At 40.6% G+C, this 19,488-nt stretch overlaps 1 protein-coding gene across 1 annotated transcript in view; it reads right to left on the bottom strand.

Moving 5' to 3' along the window:
• Positions 1-19,488, bottom strand: part of SNTB1 (syntrophin beta 1) — a 311,463-nt gene that overhangs the window by 35,778 nt on the left and 256,197 nt on the right. The window contains exon 4 of the mRNA XM_036752733.1: positions 7,974-8,113. Within this exon, the coding sequence (XP_036608628.1) occupies positions 7,974-8,113 (140 nt within the window). The remainder of the gene's footprint in view (positions 1-7,973; positions 8,114-19,488) is intronic.

Genomic DNA, 19,488 nt, shown 5'->3' with positions numbered 1-19,488 from the left:
ACGAGGGAGACGTGAGGAAGGTAGATTTCAGCTTAACGTAAAGAAGAACTTCCTAATAATTATAGCTGCCCCAAAGTAGAATAGGATATTTCTAGAAGTAACATAAAATTAACATAAGTAAAAATTAGCATAAAATTATTTCCATGACGTTTTAGGAAACATTTTCAGAGATCTTGTAGAGAATATTCTTGTTCTGATATGGGTTGAACTGCATGGCATCTAAGGTCCATTCCAACTCTAAGATTCTGTGATTTTCTTGAATTGTCTGTCTATAATAATGTCTATATAAATTTGGCTTTTGCATGAATTGTACTGGCCTTTCTTAATGTGAAAGCATGACTATAGTCCAAATGCTCTACTAATTCTGACTATCTAAGCAAGTGTTAGGAGGGTTCAATACTAACATACACTCATAAACAAAGTTATTTGATTGCTGTTTCCTGCCTTTGTGTCTTTTATAACCTGTGATTGGAGGTACAATGGAAAGGATGCTGGGTTTAGAGTCATAGGAGGTTGGTTCATGTCCCAGACCTGTCTCTTGCTATTTTGTGTCCTTGTTTGTCATTAAACTCCCAGAATTCATTTTCTCCTATGTGAAAATAAGAGGTTTGGACAAAATGGGACTAAGGCCCCTTCCAGCTCTAGGTCTATGAACTTATGATAATTCTCTCTCTTTGCCTATTGTATACTGCCCAAGCCACCCTGCATTCTGCCCTGACCCAGCTGTTCCACATAGAACCTCCAGTGACAGCTTTTCATGGGACAAGCCATGTTGATTAGTAAGTGAGTGAGTGAGTGCAAACTTCCCTAGCTTTGCGTATGATCTAAGGTAGGACATCTTGTCCTAGCTATCTCTCCTGCTGCCATAGGCACCCTTCAACTTCTACCCTACACCTTCTGGGTATAGGAAACCATTAACAATTACTAAATTACCCAAAGCAATTATAATTACCATTGCATTTGAAAAAGATACTGCCCTGTAAATCAACTTGTATCTCTCCCAACCAAAACCCCCTTTCCTTCACTACTCCCCAAATGTGTGGTCTTTCCCTATTAGAATTATAAGCTCCATGAGGTCAGGGACTAACTTTTATGATTGTATCTCCAGTGCTTAGCTCAGCATTTGGCACAGAATACTTATTTAATAAGTGTTTTAAAAAATTCATTCATACATCCATTCTTGAAAGAGTTCAACTATTCTACTAAAGGTCCTGGTAGCATAAGAAAGAAAGCATACTACCTGGGTTTAAGTAAAAGATTGGAAACCATGGGGTTATGAAGGTTAGTTACAACCCTATCTCCACGTTGCTAGGTGAATTGGAACAATTTGTTTAATGCGCTCCCTCGTCTATGGGTTAGCAAAACAAAGCCACCTTATGAGGCTGTTGTAAGGATACTTAATTCAACACTTCATGCATCTGTTTTTTTCCAGGGCAATTCCTCTATCAAAAAACTTCATTCTCAGCTGACCAACCTTATGGTTATGAACCGTTCTGCCCTTTCAAGAATGTTGTAAGAACAGCTAGAGAGAAATGATTATCTTGCACTTACAAATATAAGTACTATTGAAATGCTAACTGATCTTGCTCAGTTATAAATCTGGCAGAGGCCAATTGCCCCCTTAGTCATGCCATCATCATCATCAGAAAGGATTTATGGAGGCCCACCTACAGGTGACACAATGCAAGAAAGTAAATTAGAAAGACACGGCTTCTGACCTTGAGGAATCTACAGTCTGACATAGGTATGTTATTTCATACAGGTAATTTGCATAAAGGAAGCAATGTGTAGTAGAAGAAAGCCAGACAGTCTTGAAGACAGAAGAGCTAGGTGAGAATCTTGGCTTTTGAGAGGCTACTTTTTTTTTTGGCAGCAGCTAGGTTGCACAATGGATGGAGTGTTGAATTTGGAGTCAGGAAAACTGACACTTGCTAGCTGTATGACCCTGGGCAGGTCACTTAACCTCTGTCTGCCTCACTTTCTACATCTGTAACATGGAGATAGATGTAGTAAGGCTACGAGATAACATGTAAATTGTTTTGACTCTTTAAAGTGCTATATAAATGCTAGCTCTTATTACTTAGCCTCTGTAAACCTCATTTGTCTCATATGAAGTGTGTGTGTGTGTGTGTGTTTTGAAAGTCATCATGACATAATGGATAGAGAATTGACTTCAGAACCAGGAAGACTGCTCTGTTACCCTAGAGAAAGCACTTAACCTTCTTCAGTGCCCCCAACCAACTCTCTTAAGATTCTTCATTTTCAAGTAGATTTTGATCTGCTTGGATAGAGGGATTTTCTCACTGGGAGTCGCCAATGCCAACAAAATTCCAGGTCAGGTCCAAAGACTCGCATTACATAACTCCTAGGGTTGTTACAATAATCAAATGAGAAGATGCATTTAAAAGGACTCTGCAGATAACATAAGAGCATTTCTACACTTCAGTGGACCAATAATCTCATCAAAGCGACTACTTCCTCCAACAACGAAGATCACCATCCATCCAAAGGATCTTGTTCTGTGTGACTCTTGTCCATGTCCTTTCAACGAAGGCACTTCATTAATGCTTATTGATGAACAAAGCTGTGGATAAGTGTATCAGTCATTTCTTCTTTTGTGGGACTTGGAGACCAGAGAACTTAGATCTGGATGGGAAGGTCAAGCTTATCTATGAAGAATAACCCCTCATTTAAAATTTTGTTTTATGAATTTTATTCTGAACTTAACAAACAGCAAATAAAATGGGCATCTCTCTATATACTGTAGGACAGAAGAAGAGGCTTGTCCATGAAACTGTCCATCTTTTCTGTATTGTAGTAGTGATAATAGTAGTAATAGTAATAACCAGCATTTATATAGCACTTTAAGGTTGGCAAAGCACTTTACAAATATCTCACTTGATCCTCACAACAGCCCTGGGAGGTAGGTGTAATTACTATACCCGTTTTACAGACAAGGAAATTGAGGCAGACAGAAGTTAGGTGTCTTGCCCAGGATGACACAGCTTGTTCATTATATATTCAAAAAGAAAAGCAAACTGTACATGTTTAACAGAGATTCACAGGGATTGCTTTTCTTTTTAAATACACAATACATTTAATTTTCAAAGCCGTGTTGCTTGTCTGTAACCTCTTCTGGTCTTCTGTTCTCTTCTGTGTATTTACAAAAATGCTTCAATGACCCTTTTCTCATGGCAGCCTTATTCATCGCTTCCCACCCACTCCCTCCAGAAACAACAGCAAAAAGAAAAAAAAAACCACTCAGAACAAACATGAAATAAAAACAGGTGCCCTCATTGGCCGTGACAGGAAATGTTTATCTTATTCTGCACCTTAAGTCCATCACCTCTCTGGCAGAAACTGGAAAGCATACTTCCCTGATGATTCACTGGGACTGTGGTTGGTCATTGCACTGACCCAAGTGCTCCAGTCTTTCAAAGTTGTTTTTTTCTTTACGATCTAATTCTTTCATTTTAAGAACGAATGAAATGAGATGTTGAGAAGTTAAGTGACATTACCAACATCACCTGGCTGTTAAACAGGTCTCTCGACTCTTTCTAAAATCAAAATGAAACAAAATATTCTCTTTATATAGAGCAAGTAACGTCATCATCATCATCGAGACGTATCTTATTTAATCTCTACAGACATCCTGTGGGATCTGTGCTGTAGTTATTATGGCCCCCATTTTATAGGTGAAGAAACTGAAGCTCACAGAGGTTATGTAACTTGCCTAAAGTTACACGGCTAGTAGGTGTCAGAGGCAGGATTTGAACCTACATTTTCCCGACTCCTAATTCAGCTCTTTATCCATAACAGCATGCTGCCTATTAAAGAAACAAATAGTGCTTTAAGGTTTGCAATCACCGTGCATATGTTATCTAATTTGAGCCTCACAATAACCTCGTACTGTAGGTATTATCATCCATATTTTGTGGAAGGCTTAGAATGGTTAAGTGGTTTGCCCAGGGGTCATACAAAATAAGCATCTGAGGTAAGATTCAGACCCAGATCCTGCTGACGTTAAGTCTCTCCATTACCCTTCCAACATTTCCATGTTGCCCATCTATGCTAATGTCCATGGGGAACTAGGTGATTGAGGAAACCTGGATAATTGAAGGCTTCAGAATTTTCTTTTGACTATTGCTGTGTTATTCCCCTAAGGAATTGACTCCAATGGCTCCCTTTCACCTTCATGATCAAGTATAAAATCCTTTGTTTGGCTTTTAAAGCCCTTCATGACCTGGCCCTTTCCTACCTTTCCAGTTGTCCCACATCTTTCTCTGAGATTCTGTGACACTGGCCATCTTGCTGTTCCTCACAAACACCTCATCTCACTGCTCCACCCATCTGCAGTGGCTGATCCCCACACCCGGAGCTGTTTCCCTCATCATCTTTCCTTTCTGGCTTCTCTGGCTTCCTTCAAGTCTCAGGTAAAGTCTTAACCTTTTGAAAGAAGCCTTTCCCAGCCCTCCCTAATCTTGCTTTCTTCCCTCTGAGATGACCTCCAATTTGTCTTGTATGTATCTTGTTTGGACATAGTTGTTTGCACGTTCTTCTCCCCTCCCCTCGGTTAGACTATGAGCTCCTTGAAGGCAGGGACTGGTTTTTTTTTTGCCTGTCTTTGTATCCCCGGAGCTTAGTACAGTGCCCGACATATGGTAGGTGCTTAAGAAAAGCCTGTTCATAACTTCTGATGGGAGTAAAGGATTACAAAATAACCCCAAATCGGTCACATGTTACAGAAATCCAGAATCACATTTTAGAGAAGCTGTTTTATCTTCAGCAGTGAAAAGGTTTGAGTCTCCAGCTCAAGCAAACCTTACTTCTCACAATTATAACTCCTTTTGGAACCAAACCTTGAGCTACAAAAGGACCAGAGAGTTTTAACCAAAGACTTTGCCACAATCGTCAGCCAGCAGAGAAAGCTGTTTGTGTACTCATCCCCTCTCAAGGAGGGTTCCCAAAGTCACAGTGGAAATTTGGCAGTTGCTACTACAAGGGAGGCTAGGTCCTCATTTCCCTCCATGACCAATGTATAATACAAGAGATCAGTTAAGAAGATGCACATTTCTCTATCTCCCATCCCTAGGGCCCCCGGCAACTCCATCTTACCATCACCGTCATTTTTATAGATGGGAACAGAGAAGCACAAGGACATTAAGCAACCTGCCTGGGGTCATCCAATACTCAAGCAGCAGGCTGGATTGGTGTTCACAGTCCCGTAAGTTTCTAGTGTGACGATCGTTGCCAACCTGCAGCCCCAAGGGAATGACGTAGGACTAAGTAGCTGGTGACAGTAAAACACGTTGGAAACACTCTAGCTTTGTATTCTGCCAAGCAAATAGCACGATAGTAATTGTGGGTCTCATTTGATTGTCTTTCATAGCGCTAATATAGACGTATGATAACAAGCAGTAATTTCACACTTAAGTAGCCAGGCCAGGTGATTATGTTCAGAGTAATGGAATGTATTGCTGTGGTGATTCCTTCATGTTTATGTATTGGATACTGAATCTTTTTTATGTTTTATCATCTTTACTATATGATACCATAACAGGCTTGCACTGGAGAGCTTTTACATTTTCCATTTGGGCATTAGATCAAGGCACTGAATTTTTGGCTGGCTCTGTGATTTGAAGAAGATCCAAATCAGTGATCTTTCGCAAGATACAATATGGCTTCTTGGGAGCCCCAATCGGCTTGCCAGATTGTGACTTTGGTTTTTTATTCATTCAACAGATATTAAGAGTCTAAAAAAATTATTGACTGCATAATTAACAGCTAGGTGCTGTTCTGGGTATACAAGGACAAAATTGAAATAGTTGCTGTCTACAGTGTGCTTACATTCTATCAAAGGAGGAATGTACATGGACGAGAATATACAAGAGGGGTGAGCAAACTAGGCCAACAGGCCAGTTCTAGCCTGCTGCCCGTTTTTGTATGGACTGTGAGCTAAGAATGGTTTTTATAATATCATATAAAGTTTCACTGTATTTAATTTTTATTACATTGTATTTGGCCTCAGGCCATAGTTTGCAAATCCCTAATATATGAGATATATGCGATACAGATACAAGATAATTTTTTGGGATGGGAAGGCACTAGCAGATGGGGGGAGGGGGGAATCAGGAAAGGCTTCATGTATCTAATGGCACTTAAGCCAAGCTTTGAAAGAAAGCAGAGATTCTTTTTTTTTTTTTTGCAGGGGGGAAGGCAGGGCAATTGGGGTTAAGTGACTTGCCTGAGGTCACACAGCTAGTAAGTATGTCAGGTGTCTGAGGCTAGATTTGAACTCAGGTACTCCTGACTCCAGGGCCGGTGCTCTACTCGCTGCACCACCTAGCTGCCCTGAAAGCAGGAATTCTAAAAAGTGGAGGTGAGGAGGGAGAGAATTCCAGGCGTGGGGAGCTGCATGAGCAAGGCCCAGAGATGGGAGCTGGAGAGTCATGTGCTAGTAATGGGGCTAGAAGGGCATCTGGTTGCCCAGACGAGAACGATGTCAAAAAAAGACTTGCATTTGACTCTAAATGTAACAGGGAGTCATAGGAATTATTGCTCAGAGGAACGACATGGTCAGAAATGTGTTTCAGGAATATCCCTTTGGCAGCTTGGCATAGGATGGACTGGAGAGAATAGGGATTTGAGGCAGGGAGACCACTTAGGGGGCTATTGTAGCAATCCAGGCTAGAGGCACTGACTGTGAGTGGAGGGAGGGAGACTACAGCAGGAGATGGTGGAAGTTCTTCTTGACATCAGGTTGAAATCTATGCCTTTGCCCCTTCCAAATGCTGCTCCTAGTTCTGTTCTTGAGAACCACCCAGCACAAGGCTAAACATCCTTCCATGTGCCAGCCCTTCATACAGCTAAATGTAACTTTTATGTCCTTCCATGCCATCCAAGGCTTCTCTTGTCTAAGCTAAACACCCCCGCTTTCTCCCAGATCCTCACCTGATACAGTCTTGCATCTTCCCACTATCCTGGCCACCTTCTTCTGGACATTCTCTAGCTTCTCTATGCCCTTTACTAAAACCCATGAGAATCATAGGATCATAGAGTTAGAGATGGAAGGGCCCTTGGAGGTCATTGAGTCTAGCTCATTTGATAGACAAAAGGCATGATACGGAGGCACAGATTGGTGAAATGACCTACCCAAGAATGCATAGGTAGTAAGTAGGAAAAATGAAATTTGAACCCAGGTCCTCTGAGTCAAAACTCAGTGCTCTTTTTCCATTGTGTTATGCTGTCTCTATTTCATAGAATCATAGATCTAGGGCTGGAAGAGACCTTAAAGGACACTCTAACATCCTCATTTTACAGAGGAGGCTCTGTAGACCAAATAAATGGAATGATATGCCCAGGCAGGGGTGGGGCAACTGCGGTCCCAAGGCTGCATGTGGCCTTCTAGGTCCTCAAATGTGGCCCTTTGACTGAATCCAAACTTCATAGAACAAATCCCTTTAATAACAGGATTTGTTCTGTAAAACTTGGACTCAGGCAAAAGGCTGCACCCAAGAACCTAGAAAGCCACATGTGGCCCTGAGGGTGGCAGGTTCCCCACCCCTGGCCCAGGATCACCCACATAGTAAACAGCAGAACTAGCATTCAAACTCAAGTCCTCTGATTCCAAATCTAGTTTTCTTTCCATTTTACCTCAAAGGACTTGGGTTTGCATCCTGGCTCTGTTCCTTACTGCCTGTGTGACTTTGGGCCAGTAACTTCCATGCTTTCCACAAGTATTTAATTCAATTTTATAATATCCCTCTGATCTACAAAGGGAGCCATTTTTTTTTTGCATTTTCTGATTAAAGAAACCTGACAAATGGTTAGACTGAACAAATACAGGTCCAGAATGAGAGGTGGGCATAGAACTCAGGTCTTGGTCCAAAAGAGATTGCCAAGGGTCAGATCAATAGTTCTGTCAGCGGGAAGTTCTAAATTATATCAGGCTCCAAGCACAAGCTTATAGGTACCTGGTAGCTAGCAGAGGGTATGTATGAACAGGGCTGAACCAGGCTTCCTTTATTCGTGGCATGCTATCATAGATTAAGAGGTCCTTCTCAGTCAGCATAACCAAGGCCGGCTTCCAGTTCTTCTCATTCTCTCCTGGCACCTGAAATAGAACAGAGAGAGACTCTGTCAAACAAAGCTGAAGAAGGGGGTGTTTGGGAGGGAGGAATTGGCAACCCTACAAACACAGGCCCTGATAACAGGAGAGCCTATTATTCAGGTTGAAAAAACAAAATGGGAAGAAACAGACAATAATCTTTTGGCCCTTGATCTTAAGGAGAAAAAAAAATTACACCCTCTTGAAAAACACCTGGTATGTCTGCTAAGTGCTACAGAAGTCAGATTCCCATGCCAAACAAACATTTGTTGCCTTCCTTAGTTTCTTGTCTGCCACTCATTCCTGAGGCTTTTATTCCACAGTTAAAAGTATAGAGGGGAAAAAAACCATTCACAGCTGGTTCTCTGCATTTGTGCTTTACAAAAAAGATGAGAGTTGAAAGCTTTGGAATGAACAAACCACAGCCTTGAAAAATGCACTAGAGAGGGAAGCCTTGCTGGGTAGTTGTTACATTCTGCAGTCACTTCACAACAACGTCACTCCGATGCTTACTGCTATGGCTCTCATCAGTTAGTGGCCCATCTCTGGGATTTAGGAAATCATCTCAAAATCCTCAGTCTATCTGGATGGCCGTGTTGGCAGTTCAGAAACAGCAGCGTCATAGTCATGATTTCTGTTCAGCTGTTTTTCAGTCATGTCTGACTCTTCATGGCCCCATTTGGGGTTTTCTTGACAAAGATACTGAAGTGATTTGCCATTTCCTTCTTCAGCTTATTTTACAGAGGAGGAAATTGAGGAAAATAGGGTTTGCTTGCCCAGGGTTACACAGCTGGCAACTGTCTGATGCTGCATTTGAACTCAGGTTTTCCTGAGGCACACATGTAATAATAAAGCCTGTTGATTGGGTTTTTTCCCTTTTATAATAGGAGACCTTTCATGATAAGACCCTTTCATCTTTTCCCTAACTTCATTAATGAGCTCTCCCACATGTCAAATGTCATCTTTAATCAGAACTCCAAGAATAAGGGTCAGCAATTTCATATTCCACTTCTGGAAGGTAACCCATCTCCATTTATTCTGTGACTTTGGTGAGACAACTGTTTCTGATTTTTTTAAGTGATCTTGGAGAATGATTAAACAGGTGGTGGTACATGAATGTAGGGGCAGCTAGGTGGCACAGTGGACAGAGCATTGGGCTTGGAATCAGAAAGACTCATCTTCCTGAGTTCAAATGTGGCTTTAGACACTCACTAGCTGTGTGACTGTGGGCAAGTCACTTAACTCTGTTTCAGTTTCCTTGTCTGTAAAATAGACTAGAGAAGGAAATGGCAAACCACTCCAGTATCTTTGCCAAGAAAACCCCAAATGGGGTCACAAAGAGTAGGACATGACTGAAAAACAGGGGAAGGTTACTCTTTTTTAAGAAATTCTGACTACAATAAAAAATTAGGAGATTTAGATGAACTGAAAAAAAGTGAAGTAAACAGAACCAGGAAAATAATATATACAATGACTACAGTAATCTAAACGGAAAGCAAAACAACTGAAATGTAATGGTATGATATTATCCTAACCAAAAGTGGCCCCAAAGAAGAGATACAAAGAGGCACCACTTCCTGCTTCTTTGCAGAGGTGGGGAACTACGGATGTATATGTTGGATAGAATGTCATACCTTTTTTTGGGAAATATTTATTAGTTTTGCTGCACTTTTTTTGTTCCTTCTTTTTGGTTCTTTCTCATAATAGGATATCATAAGATGGCACTCTGGGAATAAGAGATACATTGAGAAGTGAAGGTGATCTAAAAACTAAAGCTATCAATAATATTTTATTTTTTAAATAAAGAAAAGTGATCTCACTGTCCTCAAACTTTCCTCAGGGTCATGGTCTGAATCTTGCCTTGCAGCACATTCATTTTTCATGTAACACATCGCTCTTAACATTACCCTCTCCTCTCGCTCCCCACTCCCAACAAGATCATAAGTGCTTGAAGATGGAGACTGTCATTTTTTGTGACTAGTGGCTAGCATAATGTGTCTAGCAAATAATACAATAGGGGCAGAAGGTGCATTTGTTGAATTTTAGACTCGGTTATAGGTTCAGAGATGGTCTAGTCTAACTCTGTGCTTGTGCAGAAGAAGACAACACCACGCAGAGAAATGATGGCCTGCCCAAGGTCAAAAGCAAGTTAGTGGTAGAGCTAGAAATGAGACCCAGATATTCTGTTCTGTAATGTAAGCAATCCAAGGGTGGCTAGATGGTGCAGTGGATAGAGCACTGGCCTTAGAATCAGAAAGACTCGTCTTCCTGAGTTCAAATCCGGCCTCAGACACTTACCAGCTCTGTGAGCCTGGGCAAGTCACTTAAACCTTGTTTACCTCAGTTTCCTCACCTGTAAAATGAACTGGAAAAGGAAATGGCAAACCATCTTTTTCAAGAAAACTACAAATGAGTTCACAAAGAGTCAGACATTACTTTCCAACATCACACATGGATGTTCAATAGGAATAAGAGGGTTAGAGTCACTTTCAGGGAAGGCCAGATCCTACCAGGTGAATAAACTATAGATTTGTTTGGTATAAAGTGGTTTGGAGGGTGTAGGATTATCTTTCTTTCAGGCTCTACAGTAAATTTGGCATATTGCTTTTCTAGTCTGTCAAAAAGCACATGAAGAGAGAATGCTGGTTTTCCCAAAGAGATCCACCCAAAGACCTTTCCAGGTATGACCTATGCATTTTAACTTGCAAGTGTCACTGCAATGTCATTTAACTTCTATTTGCCTCAATGTCCTCAATCACAAAAATGGGGACAATAATTGTACCCTACCTCCCAGGGTTGTTATAGTGATAAAATGAGATCATATTTGCGAAGTTCTTAGCACAGTAACTGGCATACAGTGGGTGTTAGATAAATGCTTATTCCTTCCCTTCATTCCCTCCCCTCCTCTACCTTGTTCTCCTTTCTCTCCCCTCTCCTCCTCTTCCCTTCCTTCTCTCCTCTCCTTTTCTCTTCCTCCCCTTCTCCTCTCCTTCCTGTTCTCCCTCCTCCTCTCCCTTTCTTTTCCTTCTCCCTCCCCTTCTTCTCTTCCCTTCCCCCTAAAGGTGCTGGATGCTATGTTAGGCACTAGAGAGAAATATAAAACAATCTCTGACCACAAGGAGCTTACTTTCTACTGAGGGCATACAACAAGAACACAGATGTTGTGTTTGTCTTTCATTTTCAAAGAGGACCATGACACCAGGGAAATTATGACATGACTCGCTGTTGACTTTGATTTGAATGAGGGAGGGCTGTGCAAGGTGACCAGCCTCACTTTCTCCTTCAGAGCCATCTGGATCCAGTGACCAGATATTCATCAGGATGATTGGAGATGACCCAGGATGCAATGGGAGACCCTGGCCCTTTTAGGCTAAGGCCTTTTCAGGTTATCACTTTGAGTGAGGCACCGCTTACTCAGTGAATAGGCCTCTTTGAGAAGTGAGTCAAGAGATGGCCCTTTTAATAATAAAAAAAAAAACCTGGGAGGGGAAGACCCATAGTTACTATTGATATTCACTCTGAGCCAGGAGGGCCCAAAATATGGCCATTAAGTGGAGATTGGGCAGGGACCTATTGTAGTCCAATCTGTGAGCTCCACAGTGAGATGTGTTTAAGGGTTGGTCTTTGAGAAAAGAGAAAGAAAGAAGGAAGGAAAGCAAGAAAGAAGGAAATAAAGAGAGAGAGAGAGAGAGAGAGAGAGAGAGAGAGAGAGAGACAGGAAGAAAAGAAGGAATCTGGCCAGTAAACCCCAAGTTAACTGGGCAGCTTTGGGCCATCAAAATTTACCTTCCTTGGGGGAGGGAGAGGGGGAGAGAGGGAAGAGATGGAGGGAATGTATGTGTGCGCGTGCGTGCGTGCGTGCGTGTGTGTGTATGTGTGTGTGTGTGTGTGTGTGAGAGAGAGAGAGAGAGAGAGAGAGAGAGAGAGAGAGAGACAGAGAGAGAGACAGAGAGACAGAGAGAGACAGAGAATATTAACAAATGGGGGATCTGCCATGACCTCATGAAGGAAGCAGGACTTTGGCTGTGCTTTGTAGGAAGCTAGGAATAGTAAAGGCAGAATTGAGGAGGGCGCTCATTCTAGACATGAAGCACCACCTTAAAACAGTATTATTTTTTTTACAAACTGAAGCTTAAACTAGGAAATTGCCATAGTAAAATTGAGAAAATTACTCCAGTTGGCATAGTTAATAGAACACATTTGAAATAAGGTTAGGAAGACCTGAGTTCAAATCCTGCCTCAGACACTTACTAGTTTGGATCCCAGGCAAGTCATTCAGTCTTTCCCTCTATTTTCTCATTGGTAAAAAGAAGAGGTTGGACTCAGTGACTTCTGAGGTCCCTTCTGCTCTCTCTTTTCATATAACTGCATTTCAAAATCTGCCAGTAGGTGAAATTTTCAGGGCCCTGAAACATTTATTAATTGAAGCAACCCATGTGTGGTAAGAGGAATATCAACCAGAACCCTTTACTATGTGGGTTGGGCTACTAATTTTCGCTAAAAGTTATAGAAACCATCCTCAAGACTTAATTGGTCCAGGTGACTGAAGGCTCAGTCCACTGGCATCACTTCTGGGTTGCCTGAACACAAAAGGCCATCAGGTACCACGGCCTCCTTGATACTTGGCTGACAGAACACCACAGGCAACTCAGAGGCAGATGAGCCATGCTCAGCTGAATCAATGTGTGGTGTCCTTGATGGACTATGTTTCCCCTGGAATTGCTAAGTAAATCACTTTTTTATTAACTGTTGAATAGCGTATGAGTGTCTCATTTTGTTCCAATATTGGAACCAAATGAGCAGGGGGCCGACCTGAGTCAATCCCAGGCCACACCACCACTCACTGTGGAGAAGATGACTTCATGGCATGAATCTTTTACTTCAATAATGTTTCTGTGTTCGCACCTGTCACCTTGATGTAACATAAATAAAGGAAGAAAAATCCTGTCCTCGTGATGATGTTTGATCATCCAAGGAGAAAAATATTATCACGTAGGAAAACTTAAGCCACACCTTGTACCACTCCAGATTCAAATAGCAACTTATTCAAAAGTACTATTCTTCAGGAGCAAGTGCTACATCGTTGTTTTAGTGACAACATCTATTTCAAAGCCCCTGTTTTTTGACACTTAAGATATCCCACTTTTAATGCAGCCTTCATGGAGATGTGTTATCTCTGTTTTAATAAAATGTGATGAACAAAACAGATGTGACTTCCATCTCAATTCCAGCTTCCTGTCACTAGATGCTTCTTGAACAGGACATTTTTCAGCAATTACTCATGCCTCTACTTTAATGAAAAAAGAAAAAAAAATGGGGGAAAAGTAACGCTGTGAAGAACAGTTGATCCCAGAATTATTCTGATGCACGTCCTCAGGGGAAGGCAGTAATTTATTTCCACCTGGCTTTCCTGGAAAGGACTGCTATCCAATCAATAGAACAGGTAGGGAGCATGTATCCAAAAGGCATATTTAAACTCAATGAGTGGCAACCAGTTTTCCTCCATCACCAATGGGGATAGAACAAGAAGAAAGGGCTGGAGGTGGTTGCAATGTAGAAGGAAGGGTTTCAAACATACATAAGGAATAATCTCCTCCCTGGTAAGTAGTCGATTTATAGAATCATGCAGTCCTAAAGTTGGAAGTAACTTGAGAGATCACCGAAGTCAGTTTCTCTCCAATGGAGAAATCTGCTTTATGATAACTCCGACACAGTTCATTGCTCCTGTTTGAGTCCTTCTTGGGACATAGAGTTTGTTAATTTTTAAGGAAACTTACTCTCTTGGATGACTGCATTTTACCATGTTACCTCTTGGTTTTAAAAGCTCTACTGGCTCCCTATTCTTTGTAGGATAAAATGCCAACTTCTTTGTTTATTTTTTAAAACCCCTCATAATCTGGTGCTAGCCTATCTTCCCAGGGTGATTACACACTCTACTATCTAGCTATAGGACCTTGAGATAGTCCTATTGCTTCTCTGGGCTTTACTTGGCTCACTGGTAAAATGGAATGGTTAGATTTGATGGCCATGAAGGCCCCCATAGCTCTCAACACATGATTCAAATAATGCTTGAAGGTAGGTTGGAACCATTTTGGAAAGTGGTGGGGGGTGAGGTACTTATTAGGCACTTTGGTTTTATCCTGTAGGCAATAGGAAAGACAACAAAAGTTTCTGAGAAGGGGAAGGACATGGTCAGATCTGTACCTTAGGAAGATTTGGTAACTACATGGAAGATAAATTGGGGAGGGAAGAGACTGAGAGCAGGGAGGATAATTAGGAGGTTCTTAATGTAGTTTAATAAGGAAGTATCAAGGTCTGAAAAAAGGCTTGATTGGTGGGCAAATTGGTGGGGAAAAGGAATAAATCATAATGGAATTTTTAAAAAGACTGGTCACTATGTGATTATTTTTGTTAAAGTTAAAAGCAGAAATAAGCTAGGAACACAGATCATTTATTAATCTAAAAAGGGATACAATAGTTTCCCAAATTAGCATAAATCCAGGAAACAAGATCTGCAGCACATAAAACCTCTGTTGAACATATAAAAGGCCATTTTATACTGATAATTATTAACATAACAATTTGTTCCAAAGACTAAGCAATGTAAGGGACAGGACAAAAAGGTAGAGGGGTAGCAACCAGGTGGGTTGGAAAGACCCCTAGGTTATCTGTGGGGCGGATGATTGTGCACATTTTGAGAACAGGTGCTGTGACATACTGGTATAAGCAATTAATCTCTACCAACAAGTATTTATTAAGTGCCTACAATGTGCCAGGTATCCTGCTAGATGTTAAGGTTACAAATGCAAAAAGATTAAAAAAAGGAATAATACTTATTTGCAAAGAACTTACATTTTAATGTAATATACATCCAGTGCTTAGCACAGTGCTGGTAACATAGTAGGCACTTAATAAATGTTTATTGCTTGATTGATTGGTAGACATCTTATTTCATTATTTGAGGCTTAACTTGGGCCTAGAACTCAATGAAGGACCTTTCCTTCCCACATAGTATGAAAAAGTTGATTGTTTTATTCAAGTTAACTAGTTTTTGTGACCCTGGAAGGCTTGTTACTTAACCTATCAAAATTTAGGAGCTTGAACATGCCTAGATCTTTTCATTGTTTTAAACATATTTAAATTTCACTATTTAAAACATTATATTAAACATAATATTTAAACATTATTTTAAACAATCTTTTCATTATTTCAACTGAGCAATTTTCCTAATGCCATACAACCAGTTGGTATCGGAGTCAAGATGGAATCTTAGGCTTCCTGCTTCCCAACCCAGTTCTCTTTCAAACTGATTCAACAAATATTTTTTAACCACTTAGTCTGCAGAATATTTGAGTGGGTTGCCTTAAGTCTTAGGAATTTGACTTATGCAGGGTTCCACACAGTGCAGAAAGTGTAGCCAAGCACTGCATATATTGTCAGACTTTCTTGATATATTGGAATGAGGCCTGCATTTTTCAAACATGGCCAATGTGTGAATTTGTTTTGCTGGACTATGCTTGTTAGTTACAGGGAGGTTTCTTTCGGAGGGGGTGTTGTTGTGGGTGGGATCAAGTATATGGGAAATGATACTGATAGATTATCACTGAAAAAATTAAGAAAGGAAAGAAAGGAGCACCGACGAAACAGTTCTTCAAATGTACAGAAGGGAACTGGGGAGTTCAGACAGAGATATAAACGAGCTGGGCAGTTTGGCACTGGTGTGTGAAATTTAAACATTTAAAATAAAATGATGTTCACAGAAGTTTAGTTTCATATAAAATATGTTTATATTTGCAATGCTTATTAAGTTCATAACGATATTTTTAAAAAAGATGATAGTTTGAAAGATTGAGAACTAAAGGGGACTTTAGATATCATCTGGTTCACTCTCTGTTTTACAGATAAGGCCTAGGGAGGATAAGGGATTTGCCTGAGGCCACATAGATAGTGTGTATCAGAGGCAGGATTCAAATCCCGGTCCTCTGAGTCCAGAGTCAGAAAAGTGGCACCTGTGTTTGTTCCTAATGAAAGAAAAGATTTTCAACAATTAGAATATGGGAAAAGGCATTCCAGGCATGAGAGGGCAGAGTGCACAAATGCGTGGAGCCAGGAGAGATCAGAATGTGATTAAGGAACAGTAAGTCATTCTGTTTAGCTGCAAATAGGATGCAGGAAAGGGAAAGTCACGTGATATATGTCTGGAATGGTAGGGTAGTAGGCCTTGAATGCCAGACTAATCATTTTATGTTTTATTTCCTAGGTGGAGGTTTTTGATCTTGGAATGATATGATCAGACCCATGAATTAGAAAGATTGCTTTAACAATGGTATGAATGGATTATAGAGGTCAGATATGGTAGTCAAGGTGACTGATTAAGAAGCCATGACAAGAGATAATGAGGGCTTGAGTTAGAGAAGTGTAGAAGTATAGGTAAAAATGAAGGAGGCAGATAGAAGAGAGATCCTTGAGGCAGAATCAATAGGACTTGCCCATTGATTAGATGTCATAGGGGAGAAATAGGGAAAGACTACAGATAACACTGAGATTTCAAACCTGGGTAACTGGGAGGATGGTGGCACCAGTAAAGGAAATAGGTAAGAAAGAAGGAAAAGATGAGGAGTTAGGTTTTGGGCATAGGATCATAGATTTAGAGTTGGAGGGAATTTTAGAGATAATCTAAATTGGACCATCTCATTTTTTAAGCTGAGGGAACTGAGGTCCAGAGAGATTAAATAACTTGCCCGTGGTCATACATGCAGGAAATGGCAGAGCTGGGATTCAAACCCACGTTTTCTGGGTCTATATCCAGCATTGTTTTCATCGTGCCATTCTAGCTCTTGGTGTTGAGTTTGAGGTTGGCAGGGGCTCATATAGGTCAAGATCTCTAGTAAGTAGATGGAAACGTGGGGTTGGAGCTCAAGTGAGAAGTCAGGACCAGTGCTAGACCATTAAGAGCCACTTGTGAAAAGCTAGTACTTGAACCCACCATGTGGTTGAGATAGCCAAGGGAGAGAGTGTAGGCATAGGAGAGAAGAGAGTCAAGAAGAGAATTCTGAAGGAAACCACACATAGGAGACAGGAGGAGAAAGTCAGCAGTGGAGAATAAGGGATGGTTTCAGAGAAACCTGAAGACTTGCATGAAGTGATACCGAGTGAAGTGAACAGAACCAGGAGAACAGCTAATACAATAACAACATTGTAAAACCAAACAATTTTGAAAGACTAGAGAGCTCTGATCAATGCAACGACCAACCAGGACTCTAGAGGACCAATGATGAAACATGCTGCTCACCCTCCTGACACAGAAGTGAAGGACTCATGGATCACAATGAGATTTATATATTTAGACACATTCAATATGGGAATTTGTTTTGTTTGCTTAGGCATAATAGTTACAAGAGTTTTGTTTTTGTTCTTTTTTTTCAGTGGTGGAGAGAGGAGAGAAATTAAATGCTTACTAATTGAAAATAATTAAATCAAAATTGCTGCAGGGAGGGGGGAAGGAACTAGAGATAATGATTATTCTTTTTTTCTGTCCTGCTGTCTTTCATAGTATCCTCTGTATTCTAACATCCCTCCATTTTACCTCTTTCCACTTCCTCTTCTTTGTCTTCCACAGCTTTGGCAGTGGGCTTGTGGGAAGGTGGAGGTGTGAAAAGGGGCAACAAATGAGTGGTTAACAGCATGGAAGAAAGGCAGCTTTCAAGGCAAGAAAGGTCAACCTCCACTTTCATTTCTGAGGTGGCTGTTATCACTTCTATTTTAATCAAAGCATTTCAGCTGAGGTAGCTAGGAATTTAGAATAAAGGACAAGGTATCTATGTAATGATAATTAGCACTTATCATCTTCAAAATGCTTTATAAACATTAGCTAATTAATCCTCCAACACCCCCGGAGGCAGATAACCATCACCTCCACTTTACAGACAAGAAAAAAGAAGCCAAGAGATTAATTGACTCAGTTGAAGGCAGAGGGGGCCCTGTGTAGGAATGGATAGAGACTTTGAGAGAGCCTTGCTTCTTTCCCTTGACCTGGACCCCAACAGCAGACAGGCTCAGGAAATGGAAGTAGGATGGTTAGAGAAAGCTTTTTTTTTTTTTTTAAAGAATAATGGTGTGAAGGATTTACTTAGTTCATGGGACTTTCAAGAGGGCACTGCTTGAAGAACTAGTAGTCTCTAATGAAATTCATGAATTCTTAGAATCATAGAATCTCTGAATCTGAAGGAAACTCATAATTCATTCAATTCGACCTATTTCAGTGGGAATTCTCTTCACAATATCAGTGACAGGCTACCATTTAGTCTCTACCTGGAGACTTCCAGTGATGGTCACTACCTCCCAAAGGAACACATGTGGTTTTGGATAGCACTAATTATTAGCAAATTTCTTCTTCTATGGAACTGGGCTGTGACTCTCCACCACTTCTAGCCACTGCTCCTCATTCTGCCTTTTGGGGCCAAGTAGAACCAGTCTAATCTTTCTTCCACGTCTAATCTTTCTTCCACATAAATCTTTAGATTTTTAAAAATATATATTTTATCCCCCTCCCCCAATCATATGTTAAAACAATTTTTTAACATAAAAAAATTTTGAGTTCCAAATTCTATCCCTCCTTCCTTTTCTCCCCTCCCCCCAAGACAGCAAGCAATCAGATATGTTATACAAGTGCAATTATGTAAAACATTTCCATATTAGTCATTATGTACAAGAAGACTCAAATAAAACAAGAAGGAAGGAAGGAAGGAAGGAAGGAAAGAAGGAAGGAAGGAAGGAAGGAAGGAAGGAAGGAAGTGAAAATAGCATGCTTCAGTCTGTATCCAAACAATACCAGTTCTTTCTATGGAGGTGGGTAATATGCTTCATCATTAGTCCTTTGGGATTGTCTTGGATCATTGTATTGCTGAGGATAGCTAAGTCATTCAAAGCTGTTCATCATACAATGTTGATGTTACTGCATACAATGTTCTCCTGGTTCTGTTCACTTCATTGTACATCAGTTCGTAAGTCTTTCCAGGTTTTTCTGAAATCATCCCGCTTCTCATTTCTCATAGCATGATAATTTTCCATTATAATCATATACCATAGCTTGTTTAGCCATTCTCCAATTGACAGGCATCCCTGCAATTTCCAATTCTTAGCCACCACAAAAAGAGGTGCTATAAATATTTTTGTATAAATAGGTCCTTTTCCCTTTTTATGGATGTCTTTGAGAAACAGACCTAGCAGTGATATTGCTGGATCAAAGAGTATACACAGTTTTGTAGTGCTTTGGGCATAGTTCCAAATTACCCTCCAGAATGGTTGGATCAGTTTACAATTCCACCAACAGTGTTTTAGGGTCCCAGTTTTCCCACATCCCCTCCAACATCTAACATTTT

This window comes from Trichosurus vulpecula, chromosome 1, assembly GCF_011100635.1.
Source record: "Trichosurus vulpecula isolate mTriVul1 chromosome 1, mTriVul1.pri, whole genome shotgun sequence".
Taxonomy (NCBI): Eukaryota; Metazoa; Chordata; class Mammalia; order Diprotodontia; family Phalangeridae; genus Trichosurus; species Trichosurus vulpecula.
Note: the sequence above shows the minus strand (reverse complement) of the source record. Positions and strands in the feature narration are given on the sequence as shown.